At 51.6% G+C, this 13,091-nt stretch overlaps 7 protein-coding genes across 7 annotated transcripts; 4 read left to right on the forward strand and 3 right to left on the reverse strand.

Moving 5' to 3' along the window:
- Positions 1–72: 72 nt before the first annotated feature.
- On the reverse strand, positions 73–538 carry Aud_001386 (Con-6 family protein; the record flags this gene model as incomplete). Its single annotated transcript, XM_043286885.1, has 3 exons — positions 73–199; positions 250–402; positions 462–538. The coding sequence occupies 3 exons, from the start codon at positions 536–538 to the stop codon at positions 73–75; spliced, it is 357 nt and encodes a 118-aa protein (XP_043142820.1).
- An 816-nt stretch (positions 539–1,354) lies between these two features.
- On the forward strand, positions 1,355–1,792 carry Aud_001387 (uncharacterized protein; the record flags this gene model as incomplete). Its single annotated transcript, XM_043286886.1, has 2 exons — positions 1,355–1,556; positions 1,620–1,792. 2 exons carry the CDS (start codon positions 1,355–1,357, stop codon positions 1,790–1,792), a joined length of 375 nt encoding a protein of 124 aa, XP_043142821.1.
- A 95-nt stretch (positions 1,793–1,887) lies between these two features.
- On the reverse strand, positions 1,888–2,999 carry Aud_001388 (uncharacterized protein; the record flags this gene model as incomplete). Its single annotated transcript, XM_043286887.1, has 4 exons — positions 1,888–2,147; positions 2,198–2,544; positions 2,600–2,835; positions 2,895–2,999. The coding sequence occupies 4 exons, from the start codon at positions 2,997–2,999 to the stop codon at positions 1,888–1,890; spliced, it is 948 nt and encodes a 315-aa protein (XP_043142822.1).
- A 653-nt stretch (positions 3,000–3,652) lies between these two features.
- Aud_001389 (bZIP transcription factor) lies at positions 3,653–5,158 on the forward strand (the record flags this gene model as incomplete). Its single annotated transcript, XM_043286888.1, has 3 exons — positions 3,653–4,021; positions 4,085–5,015; positions 5,067–5,158. The coding sequence occupies 3 exons, from the start codon at positions 3,653–3,655 to the stop codon at positions 5,156–5,158; spliced, it is 1,392 nt and encodes a 463-aa protein (XP_043142823.1).
- A 2,021-nt stretch (positions 5,159–7,179) lies between these two features.
- eng2 (putative GPI anchored endo-1,3(4)-beta-glucanase) lies at positions 7,180–9,126 on the forward strand (the record flags this gene model as incomplete). The annotated part of the gene is made up of 1 exon (XM_043286889.1): positions 7,180–9,126. The coding sequence occupies one exon, from the start codon at positions 7,180–7,182 to the stop codon at positions 9,124–9,126; it is 1,947 nt and encodes a 648-aa protein (XP_043142824.1).
- Positions 9,127–9,919: 793 nt separating this feature from the next.
- Aud_001391 (methyltransferase family protein) lies at positions 9,920–11,838 on the reverse strand (the record flags this gene model as incomplete). Its single annotated transcript, XM_043286890.1, has 3 exons — positions 9,920–10,314; positions 10,389–10,816; positions 11,153–11,838. 3 exons carry the CDS (start codon positions 11,836–11,838, stop codon positions 9,920–9,922), a joined length of 1,509 nt encoding a protein of 502 aa, XP_043142825.1.
- Positions 11,839–12,344: 506 nt separating this feature from the next.
- Aud_001392 (class I SAM-dependent methyltransferase) lies at positions 12,345–13,088 on the forward strand (the record flags this gene model as incomplete). The annotated part of the gene is made up of 1 exon (XM_043286891.1): positions 12,345–13,088. One exon carries the CDS (start codon positions 12,345–12,347, stop codon positions 13,086–13,088), a length of 744 nt encoding a protein of 247 aa, XP_043142826.1.
- Positions 13,089–13,091: the final 3 nt, after the last annotated feature.

Raw genomic sequence — 13,091 nt, forward strand, 5'->3', positions numbered from 1 at the left:
CAATCTAGTACCAACGCAACTCTATTAAAGTCTATACATCGCAATCTAGTAAAAATACAACATCTACAACATCTACTCCTCCGGCTGCGCCTGCGACTGATCCTGCTGTGCCTGCTCATCCCTCGCCCGTCCCAAGGCATCCAATTTCTCCGCGGCGCTCTCTTTTCCTCTCGGCTTCACGCGCGGATTCCTCTGCGCACTAAACACCACATGAGCCAACCCTCTCCTTTTCCCGTCCTGAATACTTACGCCTTCAGCCCACCGGCAACTCGGTTCGGCTCTTTATTCTGCTGTCGAATAGCATACAGATCATGCCGCGGCTGGTCCCCATGGAGCTCATTATCTAGCACATCCTTGGCGTGCTGCTTTGCTTCGTCCGAGGTGCGGGGATTCTTGAGCGTACTGGTCCCGCATCAGATTATCCATATACAACGGTTGACGGCGACAGAATTCTAACTCACGCCTTGTAGCCGCGCATAGCATTCACCCTATCCTCCCCAGAAGCGGAGACTTCGTTGTTTTCCCTTGAATATGACATTGTTGAAGTTGTCTCTGATTGGTTGATTTTGGTGGAGATGGTGATGATGGACCGACGAGATTGATATTGATAATCAACTGCGGCATCGAAACACTACAACTGGCACGCTCAGGCACTAAACAAATTTTAGTGTGGATACCTCCTCCCGGAGAAGTGGTTATTGAAGATTATTATGTGTTAGGTGAGGCCTGGCCGGGGAGCGAGTCCGGGTCGGTGTTAGAGATGCGTCATATCGCCACCTTGAACTGGAGATGGGTGTTGCTTGTCTGGTTGTGTCCGTTATAAGCAGGGGTATGGAAATCGGGATTGATCGATCATTGATCGATCCGATTGATGATGATCTCAGACGCATACGCGTCGTATGATATGGTATGCGCTTTGCTAGTTGTTTGATTGTGTCTCCGTACAGGTACGACCAATGTTGAAGACCAGGTGTTGAATATCGCACCGATCTGGTAGCCAAGTGGCCTAAGATGAACAATGTACTCGCAGTTTGTCTGTAGATCTCCACTGGATTAAGCTTTGAATCTGAAAGCTTGAGGTAGTTGGCCGTAGGCCTCGGTGGAGGTACCCAACTGGCGCCTCAGAACTCAATCGGAAACTCAACGCCCACCATTACAACCCCTTGACAACACCTTGATGTCAGGATGGCGATGCTGGGACTCGCGGAACTCTGGAAACACATATATACCCACGGTATCCCGAGCATTGTCATCGGTGCATCACCAGCAATCCAACCACTCTGCCACCACACCTACAATCTTGTTCTACTGCAACGTCTCTACCGCAACCGTTCTACGATAGACTATAGTCAAGATGTCCAACCGTGCCGAAAGAGAAGCTGAGGACAGCTACGAGGCCGAGAACGACGCCTCGCCCGTCTCAGCCGACGTTATCGACAACTCCTACACCGGCGAGACACGTCCTGAGCTCCGCAACCAGGTCCCCGTTCAGCCCGACCAGGCCCCCTACGAGGATCCCATGCAGCCTCCCTACTCGAACACGGACGAGCAGCTTGGTACGTACTCTGCTTCGGGAACCATGTTGGTTCTGAGTGACTGACCAAGCGTTCCCCCGCCAGCCGACGACGAGAGGGAGGCCATTGATAAGAGCAACATTTTGCGCGGTGATCGGCTGCGTCACGCAAAGCCCCAGACTGCCAACAAGTACAATGAGGGCCCCGGAGAAGACGATCTTCCTGATGCTGTGAGATATGGAGACTCTGGTGTCTCCGGTACAAGGCGCGTGTCTTAATGCTGTGCGGCCGTGCCGGAGTTGAGCGCTATCACGAAATGTTGCGATGTATGCAACCGATGACACTTGTATATTAATTCAAATGTTTGCGAATACTATTTGACTCCTTTGTAGTTTCTCCACGCATCTTGTAGGAATTGCCTCATCTTCACTGGTTGGAGGTCAGGGAATCTGTCGTTCAGTCGATTTTGATCTGGTAGCTTGAAAACACCAGCTATCGTCAGTCGGCTCACCAAGGCGGTCATCTCTTGCAGATCCTCTGGGGGGTAGGGATTTCCTTCGGGCATTGGAGGAATAGTAACCCGACCGTCCTTGATACTTTCTTTACTGTCATAAGTGACCTGGAATTTCTGGCCTATATCGGTTCAGTTTAGGCAACAGGGGATAATAGATAGAATCACTGACCTCGAATCTCCTCGGCCATCTCCAGAAGCTGATTGTACGTGACCTCGTCGCCAACAATAATGCTGAATTCAGGCCAGTCCTCAACATCCAATAATCTGAGCACAAATGCTGCCATATCGTATGTATATGTCATGCACATCACGTCATTTCCGTCGCCCGGGATGGCAGCCTGACAGTGCTGGATGTTAATGCCAAAGGTGCAGGGCGTGAGATTCGTGCGCACCACAGGCATGCCCCAGTAGTCCATGAAGAAGCCGGGTATGACCCGCGTATACTGAAGGTGGCTTTTCTGGAGGAGCTCAGCGGCATCGAGCCAATGTTGAATGCTGGGGTCAACGGGGAGGAGACTGGTCACGTCAATTAGCAAAAATAACAACAATACATCAGCACGAGGGAAAATACTCCTTGGTTTGAATAAAAGAGTATTCGCTCGGAACGAATCTTTTTGTGACGTTGGATATCTCTGCAGCCTGGATGAGGTTTAACTGAGATTGACTGGTTGTGGCATCGAAGATTCCAATTGCGGATATGATGGTATGGATAGCATGCTGCTCCAGAACCTGGACAAGAGAGGGGATATCATTGTAGTCCACCTGCACTTGTCGAGTCCTATCCGAAACAAGATCTGTTCTAGGTTCCTGGATTACACGATGAGACCGCGATCAACCCATCCAAAATAAGCTGCCGTGGGACTTACGCTGCGAGTCAACACTATGACCTGGTGCTGGGATTGTCTCACCAAGCTTTCGACAATTGTTTTACCCACTCCCCCGGTTCCACCGGCGACAGCTATAATGACCATGTCGATAGCAACCAGAGTAGATCGTGTTCAGCCTTGAGGTGCGAAGTGTCGATAGACATCTACGCACTTGCGATGATGATTGCTTTGCTTGTCTTAGCGTTGTGGTGCCCCACCTTACTCACAGAGACTGGATGCTTGAACCACCTCAGTGAACAACCTTCGAGAGGTATCATATCACCGCAGGATTTGCTGGAGCTCCTCACATATGACCTGGTGGCAAAAAAAGCTCCATGAGACTCGGTTTCGGCACATGAAACTATATCGATGCCACATTCGACCATTCATCTGAGGAGATCGCAGACAACACTGTGGAAAGCTGTGGTTGGCCCTTCCATCAATCAAACGCGCGTTAATTCAATTGGTTTAAATCAAAGCCCATCCGTTGCACTTTAGTAGTGTCTTTTGTGATTAGTGATCGAGCCGAGGCTCCATACGACAACAAACCAATCAAGCCACTTCCTAATGGGGGATCATCCAGCTGATGAGATTATTAGACTTTATCATGGCAAATTAGAGAAAGATATATACTGATCACTTTCCATCAGTTAGCTTCGTTGCATGACTGACTTCTACTGCAGTTCTATTGAGCTCATGTCATCGTTCCGTAGCTCATATCTCAACCTGAAAGATTTATGTTGAAGACGAGATCTAGGATGTCTGAACAGGAGATTCCCTTACTGAGCTGGGAGGAGGTCCATCAAAATCTAGTACTATCCAGCCGCAGTCGATCAACTGTACCGGATCTCCTGGGTGCTAACAAAATCACTTCGCTTCTGTCTGCATCCTCATACTTATTCCCAGAACGCTCTATTAGTCCGCAAACAACGACACCTCAACCTCGAACGCAACTTTACGGCGGCTTTTATCTGGAAGATTCGCCTTGTGGGGATCAGCAGCCCGAAGCGTCGAAACCTAAGTCCTCGAAACGAACGAGAACAGATATCGATTCCACGGATGGCTCGCTCTCAAGAAAAAGAGGGCGACCTCGCAAGTCAGCCGACGAAGGAGAAGATCCTCATGAGGTGCGTCAACACTCATCTTAGCCAGCGCTGGTTAGCATTCTGCTTATCAAACTGACCGGGCAGCGACGTCGAATGCAAATTCGACTAGCACAACGGGCCTATCGTTCCCGCAAGGAAGCCAGCGTTTCTTCCCTCCAAAGCCGTGTACTTAAGCTTGAGGCTGCAGTGGAGAAGATCAGCACAGCTTTTTTGTCATTTAGCGATGAGCTGATCGAATCCGAGGTGTTGGCATCCGATCCTCGGTTGACCGGCCGTTTACGGGACACAGTACAGCTTTGCCTATCTTTAGCGAAAGCAGCCAACATGACAGGCGATCAAAATGTGGCTACAAACTTATCATCACCCAGCGAAGGAAGCCACTCATCTTCAGAGGAAAAGGAGCCCCAGCGCAGGCAGACTTCTCTCGCAACATCGCCTCCTTATAAAGAATCTACAGAAAGCGAAGATTTGGGGACACTATACGCTGCTGGCTTCAGAGGAAGGGCAGAAGATCAGTATGTCCCCGAGGCACCTTCCCTGGAGCTGAGCGCGTTTATCGAGCGGCTTCATTTTGCATGTCTCTATGAAGGGTACTCAGCCCTCAGCGATGCCTCTATTAGCATGGACATTTTGCAGAGACCTTTCCGATTCCTCCTTCGCTTGATGGATAGGAAACGCCTAACCTCTTACTTTGAAGCCTGCTTGCATGCAAAAGCCAGCCGGAAGCGCCTGGATGAGTGGAAAGAGATACCCTACTTCAAAATCGGTGGCGCTGGTACCCATTATCCTCGCAAGACGAAGGGAAGCTCAACTGAAACTCTACCACGATGGGAGAACATCCAAGATCCCACATCAGAGCTACCACAAGAGGTCCAGCATGAGCTTGACGGTGAGTGGTTTGATATACAGGATCTAGAGGGATTTCTCCTGGAAAATGAAGTGGCATTTGTTGTGGGCGATACAAACAATTCCAGTTATGACCGAAAGGTTGTGAACGCGGCACGTTTAATTCAAGGTCAGCATCTATTCCTGCTTCCAGCATTGTCATACTACTGACAAACGATAGAACTGTTGAAGAAGGGTGTCTGCCTTGGTCGGACGCCGGGCTTCCGTCGTAAAGATGTGGAAGCAGCCCTTCATGTAGCTATGTGTCCATAAGGAATGGATGATGGAACTACATTTCCAGCCCATCGTCTAGTTAGGGCGCTGCAAAAGGATTGGGTGGCTGCCATGATCTGGCATAAGAATCCACGAAGGTCCAAAAACATTGCGGTATGTCACAGAATATGTGGCAATTTTACTGCCGTAACAGAGAGCTGGATTCTACAAAGATTCCATGAACTTGAGACTAATGTTATCCACATGGCTGTTTTGCCAATCAGATCAATTTTCAAGATGAGTGGAGAGGTATTGGGATGGATATATCTGGTGGGAAGGCGTCAACATGGGACTAGAGGCACCCACTGTAGTGTAAAATCATTTCAAGACCAACTAGTCATTAAACACGATACTCAAATTATGTGGTATAACGTCAGGATACTGGATTTCCTCTCAGGACAAAAATTTCATATCTGGACAGTCATTCGAGTCAACTGTTGTCGCTTGTCAGAGCGGTATCACGTGATGTTTATACTCGTCGCCAAATTCCTCAGTTTGATGAGATGGTCGCTCGTCCTGCCGCTGCGCGAATCACTAACACCTCATTGGATGGTCGTTCTTCGATCATCCACAGGAATTTTGACTCCGAGATCCGTCACATTTCACTGCCGCCATCTCATTGAATGAAAATGCCAATTGCCGGCCTTTTTCACATGTCGGCCGTCTCCCCAGTGAGATGGACAGCTTCGCGTATATCCACCCCAAGACGGACGGCGTCACGGTCGGTCGCTCCACTAAAGAGTCTAGACTCAGCATGTCAGACAAGTCATTGATTGGTTGTGATGCCCGTTCGGGACTCCTGGCGAGAGATATTCTCAATTGCCATTCGCCAGGTGTATCAATTGCTGATTCATGGCAATGTCGGCAAAGTTGTCTGTCCGACAGTGAGCATGTCATCCTCCAAGGACCCACGAGTCATGCTGAGATGTCCAGAATGTGGACTGTGGTTATATTGCCTCTGTCTGTTACCACCAAGGTTGAGAAAAGTTGAAAGCATATTCAATCTTATGGACAAAGGCAATCAGTGCACACTTGAATCATGACGAAAAAGGACAATGGTGATTGATAATTGCGAGCCGCTGTTATTTTTTCCCCTTTGATGTTTCACCACAACACCTCGAAACAACCGTCCTTTTCTGTGGACAAAAAAAGACCTCTCCTGTTTCAACTACCTACTTCTCCATGCTTATTGGAGGCTGCACCTGTTTCAGATTTGCTGACCACATGTCCACCACACCAATGCCGTGACTTACCGCTGCCCACTTCTGCATACTCTAGAGATTGGGAAAAATGTGAAAGACCTTGAGTCTCGACGAATGCCATGCTGAGCAGAGCAGCCAGCATTCGTCACTCTTTACTCCGTACGACGTACCTTATGCCCATCTCCCCAAGGCAGTGATTTCTTGACGGTTCGTTTCGGCCTTCCGGGTCTGGTCTTGACAACAAACTAGCAGAGGAACCTCCAATCCCGAACCTGCATTGGCATGTCGATGGCGCTTTGGGATTAGACCATGGCAATAATGGGGCGCCAGCTCGTTGACCATGGTGACAATAATAAAATTGGCATTATTGTGTGCAGGCAATGGCAAGCACAGACCAGGCGCGGCTAAATGGGTCGAGCATTCCTGCCTTCGTTGCTATATTATTGGCATCTCCCGTTTGCCTTTGTTGCCATGGTCTCACATACTTGATCTTTTCTTCATCTTGAAACATTTCCTTTCGTTATTTCCTTCTTTTAAGCTGGCCCATCTCAGGCCTTTACATTCTCTCATTCTTCAATTCATCATCGCAGATCGATTCTGCCCACCTTCCTTTCTTACCATCCATTGCTAGAGTACACCCTGGACGGTGTCATATCCATTCTTTGCAATCAATTTGTCTTCTATTCTTCGTCTGAGTAGCGATCAGCTGGAATCTTCTTCTGTTGTGTTCCTAGATCTTCTCCATCGCTCCTCTCAAAATCTCGAGCTTGAGGCTCCATCGTTCCTTACAAGCCTTTGTTGACTATTCAAGAGCCCATCATGGCTCCCTCGTCGCTCTTATTGAGTGTAGGATCGCTCATTGCTTCGTCTTTGGTCGCAGCCACAGCCCTGGAGGCCCGCCAGCCGCAGACGTATCAGCTTACGGAGTCCTGGCAGGGCGAAAGCTTCATCAACGACTGGAATTTCTTCCACGGAGCCGACCCTACTAAGGGGTATGTCACATACGTCAATCAGAGCGTCGCTGAACAATCTGGGTTGGTCAAAGTCACTTCGAGTGGTAGCTTCTATATGGGTGTCGACTACGAGAACACCTTGAACCCCAACGGCCCCGGCCGTGAGTCGGTACGGATCGAATCGAAACAGTACTACACGGAGGGACTGTATGTCATCGATATCGAGCACATGCCTGGCAGCATTTGCGGCACATGGCCCGCCTTCTGGTCCGTCGGTAAGGACTGGCCCAACGACGGCGAGATTGATATCATCGAGGGTGTCAACCTGCAAAAGGCAAACGAAATCGTCCTCCACACCAGTGGCACTTGCGATGTCTCGGGCAGCAACGACATGACTGGCACCCTCTCTTCCTCGCAGTGTGGCGAGGCTTCCGGCACGATTGGATGTGTTGTCAAGGGGACCAATGGCAGCTCTGGCGATCCTTTCAATGAGGCGGGCGGTGGTGTGTATGCTATGGAGTGGACTGACGCCTTTATCAAGATCTGGTTCTTCGCTCGCAGCCAAATCCCCGCCTCTCTTTCCAGCGGAAACCCCGATACCTCCTCGTTCGGAACCCCTATGGCGCACCTGCAGGGCTCCTGCGACTTTGCGGAGCGCTTCAAGGCGCAAAAGTTCATCATTGACACGACCTTTTGCGGTGACTGGGCCGGTAATGTTTTTGGCGAATCTGGCTGTCCTATGAGCGATTCCAGCAGCCCCATGCAGAGCTGTGTCAACTACGTCGCTCAGAATCCCGCTGCTTTCAAGGAGGCTTACTGGGAGATCAACTCCATCAAGGTCTACCAGTATGGCGTCAGCGCTGCTTCGTCCGCCGCTGTCTCTCAAGCCACGACCTCCAAGGTCGAAGGCACCATGGTCTCGGTCCAAGCTGCCAATACCGCGACGCCTACCGTTTCCGTCCCCGCCGAGACAACCGCTGTTCCCCAGCCAGCTCAGACCAACACAGTTGAGGAAGGAAACTCCGCTGCCGAGTCCAGGACTGTTCCCGCTGTTACACCTGCCGCCGCTGCCCCCACTGCGTCTGCCGCTGAGGGCGGTGATTCGGAGTTAGAGTCAACAAGCACCGTCTACGTCACATCGACTACCACTATCTGCCCTGTCGCGGAAAGTTCATCAGCGGCTGCCCTGGATGGCAAGCAGAACGGTGCCTCTACCGAGAATTCTGGCGCTGGGGTCGTTGGAACTTCCATCGCTGCTACTCCTGCTGCTGCCGCAAGTGAACACCCCGCCGCTGACGCCATCGCAAATTCAGCCGCGGCTACCTCTACTGTTACCAATTCTGAGGCTGTCGCATCTCGGCTGACCGCAGGCGCTCTTTCTGAAATCCCTACAACAGCTCCGAAACCCATCTCCCAAGCTGTCAGCACAGGATCCGTCGATGACTCTGACATTGTCCCAGGCGACTCTGAACAGCATGGCTCTGTTGCCTCTGCATCTGCTGCACCTTCCACAATCCCCGTGCCAGCCTCATCCGGCGCTGCTGCTTTAGGTGGCTCTTCTAGCGCCAGTTCATTCTTCTCGTCGCGTCGCATTCCCAGTCCCACGGGAAGTTCTACAGCTGCATCGGTCACTGCTATTGCTACGTGGTCGCCGCCAGCTGGTGAAAGGGCTTCCGGCACGGCAACAGGATCGGCGACACTGACCGCGCCCTCCGAGGTCGTTTTCACGCCTGGTCTCAGCAACGGCGCAGACAGAATGTCGGTTGGTCTTACCGGTCTGATCGGTGTCATGTTCATTGCTGCTCTGGCATAGACGGTGGCAGATGGTGGTCGGTGGTGTTTTCCTTTCTTGAAATATACATTCCCATGGGAGTCGAAGCCTTCCAACAATACCCCTGTTGTACATTAGAAGAGCTTTTTTCTGCTGCGCTTGCGTTTTCCTTCTTTCAGATCCTACCCTCTGATTACCTTGTGGCTCGCTGCAGACACCAAGGCCTTAATTGTTGACTTATTCCTACATGCTCATAGTAGACCCAAAATTTAGATACAAATTCAAGACAGATCCATCTGCTGAGTTGCTCTAACATTGTCCTCATTCTGCCGGACATATGCTTTTTCCTCCTAGACTCGTCTGCCAAAACCTTCTCCATACCAACCCGCTATTGCAGGACAAATTTCTTCGAATGCTGGTGTATCTGATCGTCAACGACAATGAATTAACTCCTTCTCTCTAGCCATCGCTGGCGCACGAAAGTGTTGCCTAGAAATTCGTCGGCAAACGACTAGGCCAAAGTGGACATGGGACAGGTCACTTCCAGCCAGTCTCGCGTCATGGCATGACCTGTCATTGTCGGTAACGGGCCATGTTCCCGTTCGTCAATCCATTAGGAACCGGCATTGTCGGGTGATTGGGCAAATCCGGAAAAAAGGAAAAGAAAAAGGAAACATGCTTATAGATCTTGCAGCCACCGCCTGACATCCGGTCTGATTCCAATGAGATCAATCTACCAATCCTTGGATACATGCAGATGAACAGCCATTTACCAAAGATGGCACGCATTAGATTGCTCGACGGCATATACATATATACAAAACAAGACAGCAAATCACCGCAAAACATTCCGAATCGCCGTCTCCATCCACAACTTAGTATACTGCTGATGCAACCACACAATATGCGGCGGCATCGGCTGCGCCTCGGCCTTTCCCAGCCCCTGGAAGAAACAGCTCTTGAGCCCAAACTCGGCCACGCCCTCGTCGGGCTTCACATCCACCGACATCTCAAACAGGCCGTCGGAGGGGCGGACCTCCTGCACGCGCGGGGATGCCCCGCACCGCACGACGATGCGGTTGGGGGTCTTCTCGACGACCTCGAAGTGGTCCGTGATCAGGGTGCCGGGTTCGTAGGTGGAGGAGCGCAGCTCGGAGCGGGACCATAGCTGGTTGGCGGTTTCGGGGCCTTGATATTTGCGAGCGAGGTAGGCGCGTTGGAATGCGTAGCCTAGAATGTTGTTAGCATTGCTGCTTTACATTGGGTGAAATGCTCAAGTGCAAGGTGTGTTTCTGTGGACATACCCCAGCCGCTCCAGACTCCGGCGCAGAATGCCTCGACTAGTTTTCCCTTCTTTTCGAGGAGGGTGGGGTCAATGTCTGATAAGGGGACTCGGCGGATGCATAGATCGTGGGTTGTGGGGTTGCGCAGGGGATTGAGGGCGTTGAAGCGGGCGGAATGGAAGATGCGATCGGATAGAGGCAGCGGCACGAAGACGTCGTTGCGCGTGTACCAGAAGAACCCGCCGACCGTGGCGGCGCCTCCGATGGTGGTCAGCTTGAGGAAGCGACTGAAGATGCCCATGTTGCTATCGATCCAATTGATGGGAAATAAACCAAGCAGAGGACGGACGAGGATGGGTGAGGAGAAGCGGGATGATGTGGCAGAGTTGAAGGGGAAGTGATCGCTGGGAGCACGAGACTCCACCGGACCAACTCCGATGACAGCTACACTACACTACACTACTCTACACATTCGCATGTCCATTTCACCTTAGGAGCAAAAGGATGGCGAGGCTGAACTCGTTCAATTTCTTATAGATACCCAGTATCAATAACATTATGCTGTCCGTCAGTTCATATCTCTCTACTTATACGTGTGGTAGAAGTATACTGTACTGCAGTCATCTCCAATTCAATGATGTCATTGTTTTGTGCTGTCCTGCTCCGTAGCTTCAGCTCCTCCGATATCTACAGTCACCGTCTCACAAATGATGGATAGTCATGTATGGCAGAAGGAGGATCCGAATGAATGATATTTCTGCCTCTAGCAAATACCTGGAACGAACCTCGCCGTCCTGGCATGCCACCCCTCCCACTCCCTCCCAAATTTCTCCCGCAGCATCCTCTCCTCATCCCGTACCCTCATCCCTACGACCATCGCAGCTACCGTCCCCAACGCCCCTATCACCATCATGCCCCATCCATCAAGCCTCTCAATCACATCCTTACTCAATGCGCACGCTCCTACTGCCCCGTCCCACCGACCACACAGACCAACACATCCCAGCCCCACCAGGGCTAACCCCGTATAACTCGGATGCTGAACATGCGCATATACACCGTCCGTAACCAATCGATCCGGCACCGCGAGATAAAACGTGAAATTCCGACCTAGGCCCCCAAACGCCGAGAGGCGGATGGCGGAGCCGGCGGCGATGGCGAGGAGGGAGAGAAGCGCCGTCGGACTCCAGGTAAGGGTCTCTGGGTTGAGATTCTCGGGGTGAGGGCAGATGGCGGGCAGAATGCTGCTACTGGTGTTGGATTGGTAGATGAGGGCGATGAGCGCATGGTAAGCGCTGATGATGACGACGGCGCGGCTTGCGTTGATGGCAAAGTCGCCTGTGATGATGCGGATGCGGTCGGTTTCGTAGGGGGATCGCTGGGTTGTGGTAGGAGGCGTTGCGCAGATGGAGGTGAGGTAGCCTGATAGGAAGATGGAGAGAGACAGAGTAACAGAGGAGAATGAGATCATTTTATTGCGAGTATGAGTGGTCTCAGAGGGTTTAATGACAAGGCGAAACACCGGGAGACTTCTGCCTCTTGGGATAGTTAAATAGTATGGGGATATACTCTATAGCTCCGTCTGCTTGCGGAAGCCTTCTTGATATCACTTGGGAAGTAAACCATTTTCAAGGATAGAACGTGGAGTCATCTCCTGTAGAGGTTGTCTGTGAGTACTGGTTATACCGAGGTCGGACATGTCCACTTATTGTGTCAAAGCTCCGTTGCACATCAGAGTTTATCCATGTGAAAGACTTTGGATGATCATGGATCTGGTAAAACACCATAATAAAGAAGCACCGAATTATGCTTGGTTGATGATGAAGATGAACCAGAGGGGACGACTAAAGATCCACTGCCTGACCCCGCATTGGGGTATCTACTACGGTACTACCCGGGATGCCATGCTCCAGATCAACCAGACCCAAACAAACTATCATCATCATCAAGTCTCTAACGCAACTCCTTCTCTAAATCATGACAGTGTCCCAGCCACCAGAAGGAAATGTCCGCTTCAACGCCGAAGCCGCCAACTGGGACCTTAACCCCTCCGTACAGGAAGCCACCCGCCTAGCCTACGAAACCCTCAACCCCCTCATCACCACTCTATCAAATGGCGGGCAAACCCTCGACGTCCTCGAAGTCGGCTGCGGAACAGGCCTGCTCACCCTCCGCGTCGCGCCGCACGTCAAGCACATCGTCGCCATTGACCCCGCAGAGGGCATGATCGAAATGCTGAACGCGAAGCTCTCCGACCCAAACGCCCCAAAGAACATCACGCCGCTCTGCCACTTACTCACGAACCCAGAGGATCCAGTCCTGCCCCCTGCTTCCGCAACCGAGTCTACCGGCCCCGGCACAGGCGCGAGGCGGAAATTCGACCTCATCCTCTCCCACCTCGTCATGCATCATGTCCCCGACCTCCGGCAGTTCCTGAGCACGCTCCGCGGCTGTCTCAAGTCCGGGGGGCGGGTTTGCCTCACTGATTTCGAGGACTTTGGCCCGCAGGCGCGGTTGTTCCATCCCAAGGATAAGCTTGCGGGGGTGGAGAGGCATGGGATTCCGCGCGGGTGGATGGAGGATCTCATGCGGGAGGTGGGATTCGCCGAGGTCAGGGTGTCGGTTGGGTGGACCCTGGACAAGGAAGTGGAGGATTGGGAGGATGGCAGGCGGGAGATGATGAAGTTTCCGTTCCTGGTGTGTGAGGGTGTCTGTCCCTGACTT

Source organism: Aspergillus udagawae (assembly GCF_001078395.1).
Source record: "Aspergillus udagawae IFM 46973 DNA, scaffold_1, whole genome shotgun sequence".
Classification (NCBI taxonomy): domain Eukaryota; kingdom Fungi; phylum Ascomycota; class Eurotiomycetes; order Eurotiales; family Aspergillaceae; genus Aspergillus; species Aspergillus udagawae.